The sequence below is a fragment of the Antechinus flavipes genome, chromosome 3 (genome assembly GCF_016432865.1).
Source record: "Antechinus flavipes isolate AdamAnt ecotype Samford, QLD, Australia chromosome 3, AdamAnt_v2, whole genome shotgun sequence".
In the NCBI taxonomy this organism is placed as follows: domain Eukaryota; kingdom Metazoa; phylum Chordata; class Mammalia; order Dasyuromorphia; family Dasyuridae; genus Antechinus; species Antechinus flavipes.
Window position 1 is genome coordinate 271,000,494 of NC_067400.1, and position 20,970 is coordinate 271,021,463.

At 31.9% G+C, this 20,970-nt stretch overlaps 1 protein-coding gene across 1 annotated transcript in view; it reads left to right on the forward strand.

Moving 5' to 3' along the window:
• DMD (dystrophin) overlaps positions 1-20,970 on the forward strand; it is a 2,219,276-nt gene that overhangs the window by 783,796 nt on the left and 1,414,510 nt on the right. Inside the window, exons 24-27 of the mRNA XM_051991017.1 lie at positions 10,652-10,765; positions 12,838-12,993; positions 18,292-18,462; positions 19,490-19,672. Coding sequence (XP_051846977.1) covers positions 10,652-10,765; positions 12,838-12,993; positions 18,292-18,462; positions 19,490-19,672 — 624 coding nt within the window. The remainder of the gene's footprint in view (positions 1-10,651; positions 10,766-12,837; positions 12,994-18,291; positions 18,463-19,489; positions 19,673-20,970) is intronic.

The window sequence follows — 20,970 nt, forward strand, 5'->3', positions numbered from 1 at the left end:
AACTGTTATTGATAAGAAACTAGATTATGTTCATTGTAATGTATAAGCACAAACTCTTCTGATACTGAAAAGGAAGGGTGGTTGTTGTTGTTTTGGGTGTGTGTGTGTGTGTGTGTGTGTGTATAAACACACAAAGACACACATACATGAAGAGAGAGTTAGGAACTTTTGTAACTATGACCAACTCAATTTTTTTAGTTTTTTAGCAATTACTTTCTCATATTCTTTCTAAGTAGAAGCTGCATAATTATCCAGAACATACATTTTATTAGCCTTTGTTAAGAAAAGAGTTCTAGTGAGTCCATTTTCTTAAAAGAGATAACTATGAGTAATTATTGTTTGATTTGAATATTTTCATCTGAGGATTGGAATGTCAATTTCTGAGTGTTGCCAAATACTTTAAGAAACATTTTGAAATTATAAGTATGTGTATATATGTTTAATATTTCAAAATTTTGAGAACCAGTAAATTAATATGTTAAAGTTGATGGCATTTGCTCTAGTACATCTTAGTTATGTTCCTTTATATATATGTTCCTCTCTATAAAACACTCAACTCTGTTCTACAGATGATCAATGTTAATATGTACAATTGGCCAATTTCTAAGGAAATTCTAAGTGCCAACAAGCTCATCTTTCTCCTGTATTAGTAATATCGCCATCCTACTCTCATCTCCTGGATTTTTATATTATTTTATTTAGATGTCTGTCATAGCACTGGGCATATTTGAAGCCTGCCATATAAATATAAAGTGTGACATAAAATATGCTATAGTTGATGATGGGAAATAACATATATATGACAGGTGGTAAGTGAACATATTATGCACCTACTATGATGCAAACCCAGGGAAGCCTTAGTCCCAGTAACTGTATTTTTAGTGTATTTATGAATATTTTTTATCTGGTAAAGTAAATTCATTTGATTTAAAGAAATGATGAAAATTTGTTAGTGTATCTACTTTTTTTTTCAACTTCTTAGTATTAATTTCTTTTTAAAAACTTCTTTTGACCTCCTTTTCAATGCATAGCATAACTTAAAGTCAAATTTTGCTTTCATAATTCTTTGAACTATTCCTTGAATTATTTGAAAATATATTTAAAGGAAGAGATAAAATGATTGTAGTGATTTAGTAAAATATCCAAAGTTTTATTAGACAAGATGCAGGGAATCAGGGTCACATGAGTCCAACTCTGTTTGCAATAGAAGCTATGTTGAATGATTAAAAACAACAAAAATCACTGTCCCTGGAAGAACTGACTTTTGAGAGGTAAGGGCCCAGGTTAGCAATTTCCCCAATATGATTCTTTACCTAAATCTTTATTTTAACAGCATAGAAAGTTACCATGAATGTGCCATCATATCACTTCTTAATTATCTTCCAGACATATATTTTAAAGAACCTTTTCTGGGTTTCTGTAATTTCAGTTTGAGGAATGTCTTTCTTACTTTTGTTGTTGTTGTCATTTACTAAGATCTATGGCCTAAAATCTCAAGCTGATGCAATCAATTAACAAGGTGTTCTACTTTCCAAAGTAAGTTCTTTATTACCAAAATATAATATTGAAACTTCCATAAATCCTAATAATGAAAATGAAAATGTAAAATAACCTAGAATAGACAAAATTTCCTAATGGTTAAGAACTGCAAGTTTGATTAGGAGTTAGAAAGGCCTACTTCAAATTCTACTTCTAAAAACCTAGGCAAGTAAATGAATTTTGAGTTTCATTTGTAGAATAAGGATTTGTAAAATAAGAGATATAAGTATTCTGTGAAGAAGAGAAATTTTATACATTCCTTATATGTGTGTATATGCATATATGTATGTTACTTTGAAAGCTTCAAACTATTATTTAAGTGTTAACTGTTATTATTACTGTTTTTGCTATTATTGAAACAGACAACTCTATGCTCAAAGCAGGAAATATTACCTTCTTATACACTAAACAGATTTCCTCATTGTCTCAAAGTTACTGATTCTGTTGGTTAGAAGTCTTCTGTATATAAGTCCTTTACCCAGTATTACCCCAACTGTGTTAGTGATTTTCTTGTCTTTATTACTGATATTATTGTCTAAATTACGACTTGTTTTTGTATCACAAGAACTGATAGTACTAATATGATTTCAACAAATAGATGTTTCTGTCTGGTACAAATGTAAATATAAAAGTATCACATATCTCACACTTGCATAGTGCAAAACTAAAGTAAGACATTTTATTCACAATACCCGTTAGGTAGGATAGTATATATAAGTATTATCACCTCCAATTTAAAGAAAACAATGAAGTTCTGAAAAATGCCATATTCAAGTCAGTGATTTGTGTGTAGACAAATTGCTAATAAGTTCCTGACACAAGACTTAAATCCAGGTCTCATCCATTTGAGTAGTTTAGGGTCCTCTTAACTAAAATACTCATACTTAGTCTGATTAAAACAGTGCTTAATCACAAGGTCAGAGAAAAAACATAACAAAACAATATCTCCTTTGTCTTTGACTTTTTTCCAATAAAAAGTCATTGAGTAAGAAACTTGAAAAACATTCTGTTGGATGTTCTTCTTTTCCCATTCTGAACACTGAGGGATTTTACCTATTCTTATTTGTACATAAGAGTTAGTTATTGACTTGTTTCTATAAGGCAAATATATTTAAATATTCTAATTTATTTCAAACAATCAATGATATTTTTCTTGGTGAGATATTTGAGGAAATGCTAACTAATTTGTTTATATATTCAGTGCTTTGATGGATCCTTGAGGTCACTGGTAACACTATCAACAATCTAGATCCTGTGTGACTTTTATCCATATCTCTCTCTTCCTCTGTGACCAGACCACTTCTTTTTCAGTCATATATCATAGATGGCATCTTTGTTGGTACTTCTTTTTTACAATTCTTGATTAGTAATGCATTTTAGTTTGCATATAGGACTCCATTGGTTTTATATAACTTTCAAACTTTAATTCTTCAAAGATGTAATATAGATGATTAGTCATGTCTATCTAACATTACATGGATTCCTGCATAAAAAAGTAAAAGTAGAAACTACTATTAAAAAAAGCTCCAGATTAAAGAGGATGGAACTCACAAAAGAAATTTGGATTAAGTCCCAACGATAATGTGCCCAACAGTCTTCATAGATGTATACACATATATAAATAATGTATAAAGATAGTTCCTAGAACAGTAATATTGCATATGTGTGATATATTATTTATTACAAATAGACAACCCATTCATAAAAAGAACTAGAGGATGATCCCTAGCAAGGAAGAACCTTCTGGAGATTTTATGGCAGATGTGAATAAAAGTTACACGGAGTGGAAGGAATAGGTGTGAAATGAAATTCACAGTTAGAGGGATTAATTGTGTCGAATATGTGATATGTGTGTGTGTGTGTGTGTGTGTGTGTGTGTGTGTGTGTGTGTGTGTGTGTGTGTGTATCCCTCCTTGCCTCAACTCCTATTAGAGGCTAAAATATTTCCAGGATATTTAAAAATATAACTTCTCCTCTGCCCCAATATTCTTCTATGTCAAACATAACACATTATCTAGTCAATATTTTGCTTTTTAACACTTTTTCCTTATAGCAATAAGAATAAATTAGTATATAGTGAAGATAAACAATCCCTGGGAAATGGAATGCTGATTCTCTAGGGCTCTAGCCCTTGGGGAACAAAGAATTCTTTTCCCATTGCATCCCCAGAAAAATAAGTAGGAAGTATCTCTCACCATGGGTGGTAGAGTGTGATGTATATATGTGCTTGTCTCATAAAAATCAATCAAAAGCAATCAACAAATGCCCATGAACATTTTACCATGTGCCAGGGATTGTGTTAAATTCTGAGGATTAAAAAAATAAAATAAAATAAAACCAGTATCTGTCATCAAGGTGTTTATATTTTAATGGAGAAAACACCATAAAGGAATTAGCATAAGGTAAAAACAACATAGATTGAGATGAAAGATAACCTTAGTGAGAATGGTACTAGCAGCTGAGGTGATCTGGAAAGGCCTCAACTGCCTCATCTAAGGTAAAAATGATCTATTTTTTGAGAAGCTAGACAAGCTTCAGTCTTAGACATGATGATGCAAGTATGTTAAACTGCAACACATATGTGTGCGTGCACAAATGTATGTATGTATTTGTATTAGAAGTACTACTTTGATGAAGTGATAATGTTTGTTGTAAAATTACAAACTATCTTATAAAATGACCATGTATAAATAAGGTAGCATAATTCTGTTATTCTATTTTATATAAATATTTAACAGAAATTATGGTAATAATATTATCTCATATAAATACATGATTATAATAATGAAATTTTCATAGCTCATTTATTGAAATCAATTTTTGTGAAAGTATTTTAAATAGGAATCGTTGAAATTACAGTCAACTCTTAATATTTACAAAACATTGTGATTCCTTTTATATAGTTTTCATTGAGGTTATAGTCTTCCTGAAGAAAAGATTCAAAATTAATTTGATTTATTTAGATAATTTAATTTTTATAAGAATTTAAATTTGGACATCCTTGTAGAAATGACAGCTGAAATCCTATTATAATTTAAGTGTAGATGTATTTCTGGTAATGAAAGTGAACACTAATAGCTTATTATAAAAATAATTATCATGAAAAGAATTGACTCTTCACCCTTTAATGAAATACTTTTTAAAATTAATCAAAAAAGGCATAAATTAAATGCAAAGCTTCATGCCATCTTACATATGTTTGAGACTTAAAAATAATCATTTTTGGATCATAGCAGATTTGGGTAATATTCCTTGACTTTGCAATTAGAGGACTAAAATCTAGACTTAGTGTGTATATTCTAACATAGTCCTTTGCATATAGTAGATATTTAAATTTTTAATTGATTTGAATATAATTGTTTTCCATGAGATCAAAGGTGTTACACTAGAAGAGGTAAGTAGGGTTTCTATGGAGGTTAAAACAGCATTGAAAGACCCCTTAACTAAACAATGACTTAAACATGGCAACATTTCCTCTACCCTTTCTACACAGAACTCTTAAACAAGATTTTGTCCTTTGATCATTCTTTTCTCCTTAAAACATAAATTTCTACTTTGATGTTTATTATACATAATGAAATCTTTGAAATCAGGGATTATCAAGCTTCTATCTTTATTTGCATAGCTCTCACTAGAGGATTTTAGGATTTAGAGGTAGAAGGGACTTTGGTTACTACATAGTTATTAACTGTGTAACCATGATCAAATCACTGAACCTCTCTGTTTTGTAATGTCCGTTTTTGTAATATGGTGATAATAATAACATCTTTCTTACAGTATTTTTGTGAAAATCAAATAAGTTAATATGCTTGTGTTGTAATGACAGAGAAACTAAGCCAAGATAGGGTTTTTAATATTTTATTTGAGAGAGAGAGATTGTGCTGGGGACATGTTGCCCCCAGGGCTGATGTCTCAAAGCATCTAGCAGGGAATATTAGGTTCCCATGAAATATGTATACACATCTCTCCAAGCTACCGGGGTTGACTGAAACAGGAGTGGAATCAGAGTACTGAGAGTGGAAACGGACTATCAATCCTGACAGGGTGGTGGGAGGCACCGGACATTCTGATAAATTGGAATCAAGAAGAACATTTACATAATGGGGGAAGGCACTGGACATTCTGATAAGTAGGGAAGGTCTGGGGTCATGATGTCTAAGATAGAAGATCTTTTTCCTTATCTGGATTAAACATTTACAGTTTATAATCTTAGTGGAGCCAGCCCTAAATTATATCTGTTCTAATGATCAGGAGAGAAGGGTGTTATTGAAACCAGGGGATTGAGGTAGAACAATTAGGAACTGAGGCAGAAGAATTTAAGGGAAACTGAGGCAGAACAATTAAAAGGGAACTGTGGCACAACAATGTAAAGTACTTTGCAAACTTTAAGGCACTATGTAAATATTAGCTATCATCATCATCATCATCATTATCATCATCAATATTATCCACATCAAGGCCTGGAGAGACTTATATGAACTGATGCTAAGTGAAATGAGCAGAACCAGGAGATCATTGTACATGGCAACAAGAAGATTATACAATGCTCAACTCTGATAGAAATGGCTCTTTTCAAGAATGAGATGATTCATGCTAGTTCTAATGATCTTGTGATGAAGAGAGCCATTTACACCCAGAGAGAGGACTATGGGAACTGAGTGTGGTTCACAACATAGCATTCTAACTCATTTTATTATTGTTTGCTTGCATTTTGTTTTTTTTTTCTCATTTTTTTCCAGTCTGATTTGATCTTTCTTGTGCAGCAAAATAATTACATAAATAGGTATGCATATATTAGATTTAACATATATTTCTACCATGTTTAACATATATTGGACTACTTGCCATGTAGGGGAGAAGGTGGGTGAAAGGGGTGGGGGGAATTGGAACACAAGGTTTTGCAAGAGTTACTGTCACAGAATTATCCATGCATATATTTTGAAAAATAAAAAGCTTTAATAAAAAAAGAAAATAAATAATAAATATGTATACATATATTGCATTTAACATAAAAATATGATCCTTATCATTCCTTCATTAGTTATTGAAATCCTGAAAACCTAAATGACCTTCCCAATACAAGACCAAATAAGTAAGTAACACTGTCAGGTTTCCTGGTTAAATCTTCTTACAATAAATCCAAAGTTCTTTTCAACAAACAATACTGTTACATGCCTCTGAATCCCCAAGGCTTAAGGTTTACTGTATAATAGCAGCATTATTTGGTATCAGAAACTTAGAGACAAAAGAGCCCTTAAAGGTTATTAGATAAAACTCTCTTATTTTAGAAAAGAAACTGATTTAAAGGAGAGGAGGTGAGGTTAATGGTTATTACCAAGTTTTATATAGAGCACAGGACCTGTAAATGAGAAATCTTAAAGTCAGATTTTCTATTTTATGATCAGTAATGATCTCTAGTTCATCTTTGGTCACAAATTTCTTTCTCCTCCACAAGTCTGAGAGATAAACTATCCTATGTTCCTCTAATTTATTTATAATCTCGTTCTTTATGCCTAGGTCATGGATCCATTTTGATCTTATCTTAGTATATGGTGTTAAGTGTGGGTCCATGCCTAATTTCTGCCTTACTAATTTCCAGTTATCCCAGCAGTTTTTTTTATCAAATAATGAATTCTTATCCCAAAAGTTAGGATCTTTGGGTTTGTCAAACACTAGATTGCTATAGTTGACTATTCTGTCTTGTGAACCTAACTTTTTCCACTGATCAACTAATCTATTTCTTAGCCAATACCAAATGGTTTTGGTGACTGCTGCTTTATAATATAATTTTAGATCAGGTACAGCTAGGCCACCTTCATTTGATTTTTTTTTCATTAATTCCCTTGAGATTCTTGACTTTTTATTGTTCCATATGAATTTTGTTGTTATTTTTTCTAGATCATTAAAATATTTTCTTGGAAGTCTGATTGGTATAGCACTAAATAAATAGATTAGTTTAGGGAGTATTGTCATCTTTATTATGTTTACTCGGCTGATCCAAGAGCACTTAATATTTTTCCAATTACTTAAGTCTGACTTTATTTGTGTGGAGACTTTTTTATAATTTTGCTCATATACTTCCTGACTTTCCTTTGGTAGATAGATTCCCAAATATTTTATGGTATCAACAGTTATTCTGAATGGAATTTCTCTTTGTATCTCTTGCTGTTGGGTTTTGTTGGAGATGTATAAAAATGCTAAGGATTTATGGGGGTTTATTTTGTAGCCAGCTACTTTGCTAAAATTATGAATTATTTCTAATAGCTTTTTAGTAGAATCTCTGGGGTTCTCTAGGTATACCATCATATCATCTGCAAAGAGTGATAGTTTGGTTTCTTCATTGCCTACTCTAATTCCTTTAATATCTTTCTCGACTCTTATTGCCGAGGCTAGTGTTTCTAATACGATATTAAATAATAATGGTGATAGAGGGCAACCTTGCTTCACTCCAGATCTTACTGGGAAAGGTTCCAGTTTTTCCCCATTGCATATGATGCTTACTGATGGTTTTAAATATATGCTCCTGACTATTTTAAGGAAAAGTCCATTTATTCCTATGCTCTCAAGTGTTTTTATTAGGAATGGCTGTTGGATTTTATCAAATGCTTTTTCTGCATGTATTGAGATGATCATATGGTTTTTGTTTGTTTGGTTATTGATATAGTCAATTATGCTAATAGTTTTCCTAATATTGAACCAGCCCTGCATTCCTGGTATAAATCCTACTTGGTCATAGTGTATTATCCTGGGGATGATTTTCTGTAATCTTTTTGCTAATATTTTATTTAAGATTTTAGCATCAATATTCATTAGGGAGATTGGTCTATAATTTTCTTTTTCTGTTTTCAGCCTACCTGGTTTAGGTATCAGTACCATGTCTGTGTCATAAAAAGGAGTTTGGTAGGCATTTTCTTTTCAGCAGTTCATGGAACCTATACAAAAATTGACCATATATTAGGACATAAAAACCTCAAACTCAAATGCAGTAAGGCAGAAATAGTAAATGCATCCTTTTCAGACCACAATGCAATGAAAATTACATTCAACAAAAAACCAGGGGGAAGTAGACCAAAAAATAATTGGAAACTAAATAATCTCATACTAAAGAATGATTGGGTGAAACAGCAAATCATAGACATAATTAATAACTTCATCCAAGAAAACAATAATAATGAGACATCATACCAAAATGTATGGGATGCAGCCAAAGCGGTAATAAGGGGAAATTTCATATCTCTAGAGGCCTATTTGTATAAAATAGAGAAAGAGAAGGTCAATGAATTGGGTTTGCAACTAAAAATGCTAGAAAAAGAAATAAATTAAAAACCCCCAGTCAAACACTAAACTTGAAATTCTAAAAATAAAAGGAGAGATCAATAAAATTGAAAGTAAAAAAAAACTATTGAATTGATTAATAAAACTAAGAGTTGGTTGTATGAAAAAACCAACAAAATAGACAAACCCTTAGTAAATCTGATTAAAAAAAGGAAAGAGGAAAATCAAATTGTTAGTCTTAAAAATGAAAAGGGAGAACTCGCCAGTAACGAAGAGGAAATTAGAGCAATAATTAGGAGTTACTTTGCCCAACTTTATGCCAATAAATTCGACAACTTAAATGAAATAGAAAAATACCTCCAAAAATATAGCTTGCCCAAACTAACAGAAAAAGAAGTAAATATCCTAAACAGTCCCATCTCAGAAAAAGAAATAGAACAAACTATCAATCAACTCCTTAAGAAAAAATCCCCAGGACCAGATGGATTTACATGTGAATTCTACCAAACATTTAAAGAACAATTAACTCCAATGCTAAATAAACTATTTGGAAAAATAAAATATTATTTTAAAAGAACTTTAATAAATTCATGGTTTCTTATACAATAATCTTATTCTGGCATATTTAGTATATGTAAAGGCTCATTTTGTTCATATTTTAATGTGTAATATAATAGCCAAGAAATATTAAACAGTCCTAGGTTGCATTAAGATATAATATCTAGGTATAAAAAGCTTAAAAAAAAAACAAGAAAACTATAGCCAAGAGATCAATATATGTTGAAATGGAATTTAAAGTAAAGCCAAAATGATCTCTCTGTTTTATCAAAGAACTTTTAGGAGGGCAAAAGGAAGAGAAAATGCATTATCAAAAGACCATGGAAATAAAGAGTAACATTTCAAAATCATATATTCTTTTCACACAAAAGCTCTTAAAGCATGCTTTAAAAAATAGTAATATGTACAATAATAGGCTTTTTATGAATTAAAAAAAAATCCACAGGGTCTCAATTTTGGAAGAAACCTCAGGCTGTCTCATCCAACTATATCTGATCTCTTGAACATTTTCTATATGTCGTTCTAGTACATCTTTAACAACTGGTCATTTAGCCTTTGATTGACAATGGCTAGTAAAGTGGAGCCTACTTCTGGAAGCAGCCTCTTAGATTTTCTGAAACCCTCTAATTGATAAGATATCTTCCCTTATATTAGCCTGGAATCTGTCCTTCTCTAACTTTGTCCAAGTGCCTCTTACTGAGGCCATAGGGAACAAGTCTAAATGCAATCTCTCTCCTGCTCATTATCCATCCCCTTGGCCCTGGCTCCTCAGTGAAGTATTAGAGAGAGAGAGAGAGAGAGAGAGAGAGAGAGAGAGAGAGAGCATTTTCTCTCTTTTAAGAAGGTATAATCTTGCATTGAGAGCTTAAAACCAGAAGGAAAATTGACACTATCAAATTTGGAAAACATTTTATGGAAGGTTCTGGTAAGGGAAGTTATAAAAACACAATTGAAATGAGTTTGTTGTTCATAATCTCTCTTATAAGGGAACACAGCAATAATATATGTTGTAGCTTAATTTTTTTTAAAGGAAAAATAATTTGATTTTTTGGAAAATAGCATCATAAACTATTGTACAATCATTTTTTAAAATTCTTATTCTTGTGTTAAACACTACACTTTGACAATATAGCCTAAATAAAGATTTTCTCCAGAATTATACATCTTTGTACTGTTAGAATAATTTCTGTGCTAGTGTACAGAAACATATATTTGTAATAAATAACATGAGAAGCAGTTGGTATTCCAATAACACTATAAAATGCTTCTCTAATTATAGAATGACATAAAAACCCTGAAGAAATGGATGGCAGAAGTTGATGTTTTCCTGAAGGAAGAATGGCCAGTCCTTGGGGATTCAGAAGCTTTGGAAAAACAACTGGAACAGTGCACAGTAAGTAATAGTTACATAAATGCTAGAATATTTGGTAGTATAAAATGGGAAATAACCAAGGCTATACACTTTCTGCCAACTTTACTTGACTTAATAGACTAATTTTCATGATATATCATTTTACAATTCAGTTTTAGTTGAGTAAAAAACTAGTAAGAGTCATTATCTAAATCATGATAATAAATTATTATTATGATACATTGAGGTGATATGGAAGATAAAGTGTTAGATTTGGAGTCAGGAATACCGAGTTTAAAATCTAGCCTTAGGCAATTAGTAGTTTTGTCACTCCAGACTAGTCACTTAACTTTTATTCACCTGAGATCTCTTATCTATAAAAAAGAGATTAATAAAACCCCTGCTTCACAGGGTTATTATGAGAAGCATGAAATATATTATCTGTAAAGGACTTTGCAAACCTTAAAGCACTATGTAAATTCTAGCTATCATCATCCATTAGTACTCTCTCTGACATTTGTTGTATATTGAGATCTTTCTCTTCCTTCCTCCTTCACTCCTTCTGTTCCTTCCCCCTCCCTCCTCCTTCTTCCCTCCAGCCTCTTTCCTACTCCCTTCCCTCTTCTCTCTGTCACTGTTTCTCTGTCTTTCTCTCTCTCTCCCTGTCTGATTATCTGTCTCTGCCTGTCTATCTTTCTGTCTCTTTGCCTTTGTCTCTATGTATGTATGCGTGTTTCTCTCTGCATTTATACACATATTACACATTTAATATGTACCTTTCTTTATATGCATATACACATATATCTGTGTGTCTTTTGGTTTGTTAAACCTTGTGTATTTTGTGCCTACAATCCAGTGGGAATTAAGATGACAGCATCTATTTTGAGGATACAAATAGAAACATAATATGGGGAATTCCCAGGTGAGGAAATATCCCTCAATAATACAGGTCAGCACATTTTCTGCAACCTGCAGTCTTTAAAAATTCCTAGAGACCTAAGGATTAAGTGACTTGCCCACTCAATATTGGACAACTCGAGTCAGAATCAGGACTCAAACCTAGGTCTTTCTGGTTCTGATCCCAGCTTTCTAATCACTACAACTTATTCTCTCTGTTATCTCTTTTATATTTGCAAAAGCTTAATAGTGCCTGGGAAAAGTGTGTGATATATCAACTTACTATTTCTAAATTTAAAACTTACTGCAATATTCTCTCTCAAGATCCAGATTTTTTTCAAAACATTAGTAACAAGAGTAAAAACTCACATTGATTTCACAATTAGAGTTTACCCTGTCAAATAGTCAAATAGCATATGTTATCACCCCAATTTTATAGATGAAGAAGTAGAGACTCAGAGTTTAAATTATGATTTGTATCCTAGTTTGAACTTGGGTTTTCTCATCCTAAATATAAGGATTCTATGCCAATATCTCTCAGGTCATAATATATATTAGTTTATGTTAGTATAAATCCTAATGATAATATAAACTCATCACTAATTTTGTATTTTTCTCATAATAGAAATTCTGTTATTTTTTATTTTGTAAATAAACAAAGTATTTTTCATTGAAATTCCAAAATCAGGAAGATCATGAAATCTTGTCAGTTTTGTAATACTGTTCTTCTGATACACTTATCTTAAACTGAAAGAAGTTTACTGCATATGATTTTAACATTTACAAAGCAGCTTGCATACATTATTCCACTTAATTCTCAGGACATATATTTGAGGTAGGTACTATAAGTATTACAGATGAGACACTCAAAGAATTTAAGTAATTTGCCTAAATTAGGACAGCCATAGAGTCTCCTAAGTGGCTAAAGTGCTGAGTATGAAGTTAAGAAGATCTGCATTCAAATCTGGCCTCAAGCAGTTATTAGCTATGTAAATTTGACTTTTGTTTGCCTTAATATGCTGGAAAAAGAAATGGCAAACCACTTCATTGTGAGCCTGAATAATGGATATGGCTCAACAACAACAACAACAGGTAATAGATGCCAGAAGTGAGATTTGAACCTACCTTCAAGTCTTAGTATAGTATGTTGCGGGGTTATATTCAAATTGCGGTATACATTTTCATTTCATTAAAAAAAAACTTTTTTTTTTCTTTAGGTTTTAGTAAATGATATCCAAACAATCCATCCAAGTTTAATCAGTGTCAATGATATTGGGGAGAAGATAAAGAATGAAGCAGAACCACAGTTTGCTTCCAAAGTTCAAGCAGAATTAAAAGAACTTAATGATCAGTGGGACCATATTTGCCAACAGGTTGGTGGTCTACAGTTATCTTGATTTCTTTTGCTTAATATTTTCATTTTCTCTTGTCTCCCCTTCAATTACCCCTCTCAACTTTTCACTTATTTCTTTGGGTACTCTTAGACACCCAGTTCAAAGTAATTATCCTTCTATCTCACAAAGTTTACTTCGAATACAGAAATATGTGCAGAGTAGATATTACAGACTATGTGATTTAGTCTTACTGAATGAGACTCAAAAATTGAATGTCAAAAATATAAATTGGCTCCACAGAAGAAACTGTCACTTATTTTTAAAAAAACTTTCTTCTTTTTTTTAGTCCATGTTTTCATTTAAATCTTTTTTGTATATATAGATATAGATAGATCCTATTTTAAAATGAATTTAGCATAAAGGAAAAAAATTAAAAAATGAAAGTTACTTACAGAAATATAAGGGGGAAAATTATTATTAAATTATAACTGACATTCCCCAAATTTGACATTCTGTACAAAAATACTGCCAGAATGGGGGCAGGAAGTTCAGATAAATGACATTTATTATAGCAAAAACCTGAAATTTATTTTAGACTGAACATTGATTGGGAATAAAATGAGAAACTGAGATTTATTCTATTCCATAATTGCACAAAATATTAGAGAAGGGCCAGAAAGACATCTGGCCTCTAATACAGAATGGGGATACAGAAAAAGCAGAGGCCTCCCCTGAGAAAACAACAACACTGGTTTTAAAAAAATCCCTATGGTAGGAATTGTGGAATCCTTAGGAAGCAACAGTAAATAATACTTTAGGTCATGATACTCTGAAGTACCTAGAATTTTTTCCTGAGAAGTCATAAAGGACCTAAGAGATCCAAGGGAATGCAGCACATGGATATAGAGATGAATGTAAGAAGCCAGGTTATATAGGGGAAGACCAAGCAAAGTTAAACTGCTTTCCCCAAAAGTAAAGAGTGGAGCAGAGCCTACCTTGGTATAAAGCCTCACTTCAAGAACCAAAGCTGGAGAGAGAGTATACTAATGAATACCCCATACTATTTAAAATATTTTTGCTGATAAATAAATTTCCCTAAAGAGAAACTAAATCCAAAACAACCATAAGCAGTAATTCAATGGGGGAAAAATGATTTTTTCCAAAATATGATGTAAATAACCTAAAAGAAATGTAGCAAGTAATTTTAAAATGAAATAAAATATCAAAAGAAGAATAGCTTTAAAAAATATATAAACAACTAGAGGGTAAGAACATAACTATCAATTAAGGAATAGCTGAAAAATTATTTTGTGAATGTAATAAAAAGAATATAAATTAGTTCTAAAAAACTGAAAAAAAAATATCAGAAAATCCTTGGTTGTTTGAACTGATGCAGACTGAAGAGAATGGAAATAATTTGTACCAGATTGATATTGCAACATGACTTTGAAAGAAATTTTAAAAACACCTGTGAAAAACTTAAGAATTCTTATCAATGAAATGATCAATGTGATCTACCTCCTTATAGAGAGGTGATAGAAGACGAGAAGGAAGACAAAAATTTTTGGTTTGATCAATTGTGCCTATTCATTTTTCTTGACCATGCTTATTTGTTATAAGGCAGTCTTTTCTCTCTTTTTTATAATTTTAACTGGAGAAAAGTATAAATAAGAGAGAGAGTAACAATAGTGATGCCAAATAAAGGGGGCTATCAATTTTTTTTTAAATAGTAGAAAAGAACAGGAGAAAATTCAGAAGAAAATTCAAGAAAGGTGATAGTTTTGAAAATTAGAGGTAAAATTTATATCCTTTTTTAAAAAAAGTTCTTTCTTTTGAAGTTCAGAATTTAAAACAAAAAATTTATGAGAATATATCAATGTGTGAATTGATTTAAATAGTATTTATTAAGTGATTACTCCATATAAACACATGGGCTACAAATAGGAAAATAACAAAATACCTACTTTCAAGGACCACCTTGTAATGGTGGAAAATAGCATACATAATAGGTTTCAGCTCAGCTATTTGATTGCATTCATAAATCTAGAGATATACATCTATGGATATAGCATATTATGTTTCTGTCTCCTGATTTATTTTGCTTAGTTTCCCCCTAATGACAGCGTAATATCTTAAATTCTTAAGTTTACTTTATCTTAAGTTCTCCTTTATTTCCAGGGCTTTGATTTCTGGCCAGTAACCTTTACTCTCCTGCAACCTATCATTTCATCTTACCTTTGTATCATATAGGCAAAAAGGCAAAAGGAAATTTAAAAAAAACCAGCAGTTGACAATATAATTTTTTCTGGAGATTAAATCATTTGGGAGAAAAAAAAATATTGCTTATAAAGATACTAAAGCTATATTAACTCATAGAAGGAATAGCCCTAGGCAAGTAGGCTTTTTTTCTTGAAATAATTCATACCTAAAAGAAGTATTCAGAAGAAGTTATTATCTAGAAGCAATATATTAAAAAGACTGATATCTTCCTAGAAGCAAAATTTGAAAAAGTAACTTTCTAGCTAAAGACCTTGGTTGATATATTTAGGGAATCCCTATTAATTAATCAAAACTGGAAAAAAATACAAAAGAAAAAAATTATGTTACTATAACTAAATTTAGAGTAATTTAAATGTTTTATGAAGAAGTGTTCTCTTCAAAGGAAATATCTGCAATCTAATTTTGGCTCTGATTAAAAGCAAAACAAAACAGAAACAAACAAAAAAGTCCTTCCTTTTCCAAGGCAGTTTTTTTAATCACACTTGCAAATGTGTCTACACATAAAATCAGGTTGTTTTGCTAAGTTTTGTTTAGCAATTTTGTTAAGATAGACAAATTTCATTTATCTGGTGGTTTGTGTGAATGACATAGATTTGATTTGCCTATGAATTCTTTCCCACAACATTCATCCCCCCACAATGATTGCTGGGCCTGGTCTGGCAATGAGTTATTTCACTGCTCTGTCTTTCTAGATAGAAACTCAAATCTTGTTTTTTTGGATTACTTACATTGTTCTGGGAGCCACAAAAACCTTATTTAACTTTCCAATCAATCATACTGATAGAATCAGAATTTTGAAGTTGAAAAGGAACTTTACTGCTCAACAAGACTTATTTAATCTACCCATATCAACTTTTTTTCTCATTCTCCCTGCTTTGTAAAGTCTTATAGTAAATTACCTAGCAGAGCATGTCTGGGAATTCTTACTCCAAATGCTAAATCAAGGATTGAATTTGAGAAAAGGGGCAGAATATGTCTCCTTCAGTGATAAATTTCTTTTCCCCTTGTGATTCCAAATTGAAGGTTCCCTAGTCAGAAGCCCTTTCCTCCTATTAGTCTTCCATTTATTTTTGTCTAACCACCTCAATTTCTTGGAAACCTTTCTCAAATGGTTCAAACTTGGCTCTATTTTTCTCTCTTTACCTATCCTTGTCCTTACACCATGTTTAAAAAACATGTTGATGTTACTTCAGACACAATGGCTGGCCATCCACAGAGGACATCCTCCAAAATACCTATGTCTGTTCACACTCTTCTTCACACTCTCTTTTTTTTATGTAACTTTATAGTCCTAGCAAGACAAAACATTAAGAGAAAGGAAGGTCCCCTGGGTTAAAGAAACAGAAGCATGAACATGAAGATATAATGTACAGCACAAAATCCCCTTCCCAGCTTTGCCTTCATGTTTTTCCTCCTTAGAATCTGGGGACCCACCCTTTATGAATAAAACTTGTTTTGGATTAAAGTGTACCACCTTCCTTCCCCAATCTCACATCCTATAAACTATAGACATTTTGCTCCCACCCTTCACACTCTTCTGAAACTATTTTTCAAAGATCTACAATTGTTGAGATTGGGAAGGGGACCCCAAAAGTTTGGGGTCACAGGCCGAGGTCACAGGCTGGTGTCAAGAGATGTCTCAAAAGAATTTGCAGGCTTGAACCCATTTCCTAGTCAAGGGGCAAAGTTTAATGTAATTGTAATGACATTACAAACGGACTGAATTCCAAAAGAAATTAGCAAAGTCCTAAGAGAGAGGACTTTTTATCCATCTTTCTATCATTAACATGCTAATTCTATGGGCCAGAAGAGTGATCTCCAGAATTTAGTTATCATTGAACAACAGATTATCTATCTGATAGTCAGCAATGAACAGAAGAGTGGTCTAGTCACTATTGTCTCAGAAGTTTGGTCTGTGGAACTATCCTAAGGCTAGAAGAATAGCACTCTGAGGAGTGGTCTATTCAGAATCAGCTAGTTTGGGTATGGGAGTTTCCTGAAGTAGACTCTAAAACCAGAAAATTTAGGATTTACTGACTTATTGTTAGAACAGAAGCCCCTCCCCCAAAATGAGGGGACCACAAAATCACACTGCATGACAATGACCTTTCTTCAATCCTTATCATATTATCTCTACAATATTTGAAACTTTTAACTAGCCATTTTATTTCTAATTCATTCCTGGATTTCAGAGATGTAACATTTTCAGGGTTTTCCTGCCTCTCAAATTCCTCATAATCTGTAACTTTTTCTCAGTTCCCAAAATAACTACATTTATTCAGACCCTCATCTCTTCTCATATGAATTATTGTAATATATTCTAGCCAGCTGTTCTACCTCCATTCTTTCTCTCCTCTTGACCCTGGACCTAGGTAGTCTTTCTAAGGCATGTCACTCCTTTATTTAAAACAAAGAAAAATTATCTTTAGTGATTCCTCATCACCTAAAAACAAAATAGAAAGTCTTTTTCTTGGTACTCAAGCCCCTTTATAAAATCTCATTTAAATATGACTTTTTGCATGCCTTTTCACTTACTCAATGTTTAAGTCAAACTAGACCTTTATTTCCTGTCCTCATCTTACCCTCTCTTTCCTCTCTTCTTTTGCTAATGAAATGTCTAATGGCTGGTATAAATTGTCCCTTTCATCATTACCATTTCTTTCTGTTGACATCTTTCTCTTTTTTAAAAGTCCCATTTCAATTACTACCTCCTTTATGAATCCTTCCCAAATCTTATACTGTTAGATGAGATCTTCTTCCCTAAACTTCTTATACATGCTGCCTAGACTTCTCTTTAGCATTCATTTCTCTATTTTTATTTTTCCAAATTTTTTGTGTATCTGTATTACCTGATCTTTCTATTGATAGCCTGTCTCATTTATTTTTACATTAAGCACAGTATCATAAATAGATTAGATTTTTTTTAAAAAAATGTCTATTGAATGAACAAATTAAGGTATATCAGCAAAAAGATAATTGATGTTTGTTAGCTAATTTCCCTGTTTCTGTTAAAGCAATTGTAAGACTTTTTTTTTCTTTATTTCCCTTCTTTTTTAGGCACATGCTAAAAAGGAAGCCCTGAAAGGAGGTTTGGATAAGACCGTAAGCCTTCGAAAAGACTTGTCTGAGATGCATGAATGGATAACACAAGCAGAAGAGGAATACTTGGAGAGGGATTTTGAGTATAAAACACCAGATGAGCTCCAAAAAGCAGTTGAAGAATTGAAGGTGAAAACACAAATGCAAAAAGTTTTAAAGAACTTTTTTAATAAAGAAATTACTTCTTTTTCCCATGTCATTATTCTATCTGAGGTCATTCCGTGAACCTATTTTGTTCCTGTTAATTTGATACGAAATATAACACAAATATTTCCAATTTAAAGATTTTTACTAATATCTAGAAATTCACAGTTCTCTTGCCTATTTTTTGATGGTTCATTTCTCTGCATAAATCCTTCCCTTCCCTTGTCCCTTGAGAGTTGTTATTAGGAGATGAATTTGCCTTCTTTTGCTAGTTCAAGACATTTAATAACTATTAAACATAGAAACTATTTTAATGTTATTTCTGTTTTGAAATTTGAAATTCATACAAATGTGTATATACAATATACATATATGTAGGTGTCAATAAATCCAGTAATTTATTTTTTAAAAGATTTTACTTTTACATTAGAGTTTTTAAAAATTCAACATGTTAATCACATAAAAGTTGAATTTCTTGTTTGTTTTTAATTGCTCAGTATTAATAGAAATATGCATATACATCTACACATATGTACACATCTAGTATTTGTCAAATACTTATTGAATGACACATGATATTTTATTTAGCTTTACAAGATTGATAAATTATTTCAATTTTAAAATGTTTTCTTAAACTGATTTTATAAACTGAATCATCTCTACATTTTATGTTTTGTTATTTATTGCTAAATGTAGTCAAACACAACTAGCTAATAGCTGACTCTGTGGCATAGTGGGCTGGAGTAAAAAGACTTATATTCCTTAGTTCAAATCTGATCTCAGACACTTAATTCAATTTGCCTCAGTTTCTCATCTATAAAATGAGCTAGAGAAATTTTAACCCTGCCCCCCTCCCCACCCTACCCCCGCCCATAACTTTGCCAAGAAAATCCCAAAGTTGTATGTGACTGAAAAAATAACAGAACAGCCTAGTTATCTAATAGGGATGTTGTGACGGGGAAAATATGATCTTTTTGCACAAGCACTTCAGATGACTTCCTGTATTTTTCAGAGTGCTAAGGAAGAAGCCCTACAGAAAGAAGTCAAAGTTAAACTCCTCACAGACTCTATGAATAATTTCATAGCACGCGCTCCACCTGTCGCACATGATGCCTTAAAAAAGGAACTCGACACCCTAATTACTAACTACCAACGACTCTGCAGTAGACTTAATGGAAAATGCAAGACTTTGGAGGTCAGAAGCTTTTGTTTATATTGATAATTGTGTCTGTTGAAGTCACTCTCCCCCAAAAATTTAAATCCAATTGTTATACTGCTTTGACTAGACAGATATTTGTCTTAGTTCTTGACTCTATGCATCAAAGAAAATCATAAATGTCCTCACATATGAGAAAGTTTTCTAAAAAGCACCCCATTATAATTTAAAAAACAAAAACTATTGCCTTGCATCATATGATTCTTTTATTCTTGACAGTTTCTATAAAGAGAAAATTGTTTTTGCCATCTCCCTATAAATATATTGTCATTTCATCATGTACCCTTCTGTACCTTGAACTATGTATATTTGAATACATAGTTGGCATGTTCAAGTACATTTACACTTTAATGGTGTCATGAATAAAAATGATGATATGCAACTTGGAAATTGTATTATGCCAAAAGCACAAAACATTTATCTATTGTGAAACACCTTGTATTTGGAAAAAGTACAGGGTGTCAAGCAGTCAGAAAACTGAAAAATAAATTCAACCCTTGGTCTAGTGATCTTTATATTTATAGTTCTAAGTTGTGTTCATACTCAAATGGAACTATAATCACATCCATTTGGAAGTTCTATCTACTGATGGACATCATCACCCAACTATATCTGTGTCTGCTGTAAAATTTTTGTCCGTGTCCTCCCTTACGTTGCTCAAAATAAGAGCAAGCCAGTGGGGGAGTCCATTCAAGATTGCTGAAAGTATTCTTTAATTTGATATTGAGCCCTCTGGCTGACCACTTACAATGTGCCCTGTCTACATAACCAGTCTTTTTTTCTTTTCCTGCTACATTTCTTTTTTTTTTAAATTATTTTTATTATAGTTTTTTATTTACAAGATATATGCATGGGTAATTTTTCAGCATTGACAATTGCAAATCATTTTGTTCCAACTTTTTCCCTCTTTCCCCCCACCCCTTCCCCCAGATGGCAGGTTGACCAATACATGTTAAATATGTTAAAGTATACCTGCTACATGTTTCTTTAATGACTTTTTAAATTTTTTTTAAAGTTCCTCTTTGTTTACATGTTTGCTGCTGGCTTGTACCCACCATTCCCTTTTCCATTGACCACTTTGTGAAATTCTTATAGAATAATAATTTTATACACTGAATAGAATTAAATATATAAAATCTGAGTTGGAATAATTTTTAAATGAAAAGACTGTCACTTTATTATGCCTATTTCAATTACTTCATTTGGTGGCGAATGCCTCTCTGAACTGAATATGTGGTAACCCAGTGTCTACAGCAAAGAACAAAAAAGAAAGTAAT